The sequence below is a fragment of the Malus sylvestris genome, chromosome 10 (genome assembly GCF_916048215.2).
Source record: "Malus sylvestris chromosome 10, drMalSylv7.2, whole genome shotgun sequence".
Classification (NCBI taxonomy): domain Eukaryota; kingdom Viridiplantae; phylum Streptophyta; class Magnoliopsida; order Rosales; family Rosaceae; genus Malus; species Malus sylvestris.
In genome coordinates this window covers 39,992,013-39,996,889 of record NC_062269.1, presented here as the reverse complement: position 1 = coordinate 39,996,889, position 4,877 = coordinate 39,992,013, and the positions used below count along the sequence as shown (strand labels likewise).

The following is a 4,877-nucleotide window of genomic DNA, read 5'->3' as shown; positions in this document are numbered from 1 at the left end:
GTGGCTGGAAAACAAACGAAATTCTAATAGGCATAGGTTAAATCTCATTTTCTAATTTATGGCCCGTTTCAAAATATTTTTAAAATAGTTGAATGTGTTTTTAGTGAAAATGTTTTTGAAATCAGGTTTTAGTAAAAATATAAGTGAATTTTGAAGAAAAAAAAAACACTTGAAGTGCTTCTATGGGCTTCTTGCAGGAAATACTTCAAGTGTCTTTAGAATTCAAAAATATTTTCACTAAAAGTACTTTCAGTCATTTTAAAAATATTTTCAAACGAACCCCCTAACAATGCAATACAAAGTTTGTATAGTACATTTTGTTTTGTTTATTGTCGTTTATGCATCTAAATGTCATCGTAAAACATTGTCGTCCCGGATGGATATTCTGTTCATCATATAGCACTCTTCATTTGATCAGATAACATGAACAAAAATTCACAAGCAACATGCTTTCTCAACTGTAAAATATTCGAATTCAAGAAATGATCTATATGTATAATTCATAAACTAGCAACTAGTATAGGAAACAGATTTTACAACGATTTTTTTCTTCTTCTTATTTTGTCACAAGGTATCCAAAATCATCAGGACTGCTCCATAAAGTTCACAACTTGAGCATATAATCCGACTAATTAAGACAGCTACCGTGAAAACTTATAGATCAGTCAGCAAAACCTTACACAATGATAATATAATTTGATCATAATAATAGTTATTAGTAATAAATATAATTAACTAATTAATTAAGCAGGTACCAAATTTTTTTCTTTCTTTCTTTTGCTACAAGCAAAAGGCAAGATTCATGAGAGTTGAACAACACAGCAATGCCCACAGAGCTCTTTCTCTCCATCTTCCTCCATCGGCTCCATGCTCGTCCATGCATCGTTGGTTGCAGATATATCGAATTTATGGACGATCGACATTGTTCTTGATGATTCGCTTTCCATCCCATACCCTGCCAAGAAGTATAAATCTACTCCAATGGTTGCCATTGTTAGGTAACGCCTTTGGCACAGTGCCCAGTTTTGATCGTGTGGCCCCAATGCAGTGAGGCTTTGTAGTCGGGACCCTTCAACTTCATTCCATATGTTGAGCTTGCCGTCGTAGGATTCTATGTGGCCTTTCCATTGCTTGTAGCAATCGCCCGAGCTGAAAAGCCGTCCATCGACGGCCAAGATTTGATTAGGTGGCACGTCCAGCTGCCACATCCCCACGATAAGGCCCCACTTCCCTACTAGTGGGTCGTACACCTCAGCGGAGCTGCGCACCATAATGGCCGGCACGTCCGAGTCAGCCTTCTCCGCGAAACCCCCCACCACGTAGATCTTGCCCATCCACGTCACTCCAACGCACTTGTACCTCAACGTGCTCATGTTCGGCAGCGGAGTCCACTCGTCGTGGTCCGGATCGTACACCTCGGCGAACGGGATGCCCCTCGCGCAATCTAGTGTGGCCTTTCCCCCCGCCACGTAGATCTTGTTATCTGAGACCGTGCATGCGAAGTCGCACCGGGGGATGCCAAGTGGCGCGCAGGTAGACCACTGGTTTGACCCGACATTGTAGCGCAAGACCGAGGAGGAGACTTCAATGTCCATGTCGACTAGCTCGCTGCACTCGTCCGACGTGTGAGCTCTCTCCTTGTTACAAACCCTACCACCAATTATGTAAACCGAGTCACGTAAAGACACCATGGCAAAACCCTTGAGGACATGATTCTCAGTGAGGCCGGGGATGGAGCTGGCATGCGTCCACATGTTGGTCGACGGATCGTAGCATTCTATCCAATTAGAAATGTTTAGGTTTGGAGCGGGCTCTCTATAGCAAAACGTGGCAAAAACCCTAAAATTGGATAGAGAATTAGGGTTTGGCGAAGAGGGTGGTGGAGTTGAGGGTCTTGGGGGAGATGCGAGGGAACCCATTGGACTTGCTTGGGAGGAGATTATTAGGATTTGTAAATTTGTGTTCGTTTTGAGTTTTGGCAAATGGGAAATATAATATAAGAGATGAAGGGAACATAAGATGGAGTTAGCGGAGAATACCACAAATGTGTGGTTTGAGGACATCGACTAGAAACTAGGGTTGATGTGAAAACCTATGGTTTCTTGTATTGATTGATGGAATAGGTGATAAGAGTGTTTTGGCGGGTTATTGTCTCTTCCATTGTCGATTTTGTAAAATAATCAAGTTTTCCGGAGATTTCGAAGAGAAAATAAGGGGGAATCGGATCGCAAAGATTAAAGAAATAAGTGTGGAGTTGAGTCACTCTTTTATCTGATGGTTAGGTTTTGTTTGGGCTATAGTTTTGATTGAGGTCAATTTAATTGTGACAGGGGCAATAATTACAATATCTAATTAACCAATTATTAAGAACCATCATAGGATGGCTCAAGTGGTTGGAAATGAATTTAAGTCTATATTCCATACAGCATGCCCTGCAAGTCTTGGCACTGGTGAGTTACACGAAGATGGTCAGGGGGAAGTTGAAATACCTCTGTGAGTCTTCTTGGTCTCCAAAATAGTGGACTGCAATTGCGAAACCACCAATTTGTCCCCTTTTTAAAGAAAAAAAAAGAGCCAATTTTATGTACTTTCTTTGGTTATGTGGTTTGCTTGTATACATTTGTGTGGTATGGAAAATGTTGAGGGGAGAGTAAATGGTGAAGTGGTGTGGTGATCACTATTTTTTTTTACCTACTAAGTTTTTCTTCTTCTTTTTCTACAGTCTCTACTGTTTTGGAATTTTTAGGATTTGCACCTTACTAGTTCGAGTTCAACCATGTAGTCATGCTGAGAGCTCAGATCTCTACAGAAAAGAATGACAAATTAGCTTTTACAAAACAACAAAAGCAAAAAGATCAATACTTGTAGAAAGTATAAATGTCTTTAAGTTAACCAATACCTTTGATAAATTTGATTTAATTTATTAAATTCCCATAGAAAAAAACACAACTTTGACTCGTACCGATGGAAGATATGTTTGCATACCATGGAGAATATCTTAGCGGAACCGAATTCTTCAAATACAAGAGGATTTTAATTATTTATTTTTTGGGGTTTTAGAGATGGAAAGTGATTTGAATTTAGCTTATCCTCACTCACTAACTTAGTTGATGCTGGACTTTAATCATAGTCAATGATTTTCAATGTTAGTCAAAACATTGCTCTAATTTATGAGAAATTAAGGTTTCTGATAGTGGAACCAGGCAGACAGTTCAACTCACTCACACAAGGATGTGACCTTTGCTGTGAGGTTTTTATCTACGCCAGGCCAAGTAGTTCTGAATTAACTACAGATAGCTATTTATTTGTAAATGAGTTTGACAGTCCACCTGATCCTACTGTTCAACGTAAGAAATTTTTAATGTAAAAAAAGAATCAAATTCAAATTCACAATCTAATTAACCTACCTTACATCTGAACTAAACTACCATAATTGGACAAAGTTCAGATTTGCAAACTTAGTTTAGAATTGCTGGCATGGCACTGAGTGGTTGGTCAATCAACAGAAAGCTGATTGCTGAAATGTTTGCCATGCTATAGGTTGCTCCAAAGCATTTTTGTCCCCCGTGATCTAAACACATGGGCTGCTGACCTTTAATTACTAACAATATCATATAATCCCTAATAAATTCATACTTATTATAAAAAAAGGAAGCACAAGCACTTTTTAGACAGAAGGGTTGGGAGAAGGGCTTCTAGGCAAAACATGCATGAAGCAGCACTGTGAAAAAGCACTTAAAAAAGGCCTCAGTAGGGCAAATCCACATGAGATCCTAATATATGATCCATGAACATATTCTGGAATATGTCATCCTTTGCTTTGACAACAAGGAAACACAGAATCATCCCTCTAGATTTGGGTTTGCTTATCAAGAAACTAATTTCTAATTTTATATGTAAAAGTGCTTAATACTATATTTATTTTTGCTCCTGGGATCTCATACTTTATCTCTGCCTTTTTATCATGCAGATTCTGAGACAGTAGAAAGTAGTCTTAACATATTGGGGAAACAAACAGTAACCAAGGCATGTGACCAACTAAATCATCCATGGTAAAGGGTGCAATTTTGTTCAAGAGAATTATCAGTTTTTTGAACAGGACGTTCTTTTTTTTTATTAAAGACGTTTGGTTCAGTTTTTATAAAATAACGAATTGTCAATATGGTATATAGAGCAAAGGAAATAGAAGGCCAGGATTGATGAGGAAAGTTGTAAAAGCAGATGATCAGATCACCATCAAAAAATGCACAAAGCTAAATCTCACACAAGAAACAACAAGTACAGGTTAAGGTATACCTGAGAAAGATAAAATAATTTTTGAGCTGACAGATTTGAATGTGCGCTGCCATGGATAATTCGGGCTAGCAAACGTTGTTTTCAACCCCATATACCTAGCCCTAATTTGCAAGATGCAACCTTTGATCAAGACAAAATCTCCATTGTCTTGAGGTCCACCATGAAAACTTGTCTCTAACCAAGGACCATTGAAGTATGGCATCAAAGAGGCCCCAACTTGAAGAAAATGCCATTTGGCAAAACTTTCACTCAAAATATTCCACTTAGTGAGAGAGACTTAAATACATCATGAATGCTACTGTAACAGTATTTCACTCATCTAGAGAAGCATATATACCTACATGCGTTTTAACTTTGATCAGTTGAGTTTCTTCTTTTATTCAAATACATCCCACTTAATGTTAGCTCTCCACTCAGGATGCATGGGTGTTCGTCCATTCTTCATTCTTATCCGTTGTGTTATGTAAAACGAGACTTCCCTTCTCATTCTCCAATATACGGAATTTCTTTCCAGTGCCTTGCATATTTTCTCATACGATATTGTGTGATTGATTTGTAACATTGTCGACAATAACACTCTG

At 38.4% G+C, this 4,877-nt stretch overlaps 1 protein-coding gene across 1 annotated transcript; it reads right to left on the bottom strand.

Moving 5' to 3' along the window:
- Positions 1–474: 474 nt before the first annotated feature.
- LOC126587484 (uncharacterized) lies at positions 475–1,956 on the bottom strand. The gene has a single exon (XM_050252565.1). The coding sequence runs from the start codon at positions 1,917–1,919 to the stop codon at positions 801–803; it is 1,119 nt and encodes a 372-aa protein (XP_050108522.1). The 5' UTR covers positions 1,920–1,956; the 3' UTR covers positions 475–800.
- Between the last annotated feature and the right edge of the window lie 2,921 nt (positions 1,957–4,877).

Excerpts from the sequence above, each read along its gene's own strand:
- LOC126587484 (XM_050252565.1), bottom strand. The coding sequence starts at position 1,919 with ATGGGTTCCCTCGCATCTCCCCCAAGACCCTCAACTCCACCACCCTCT.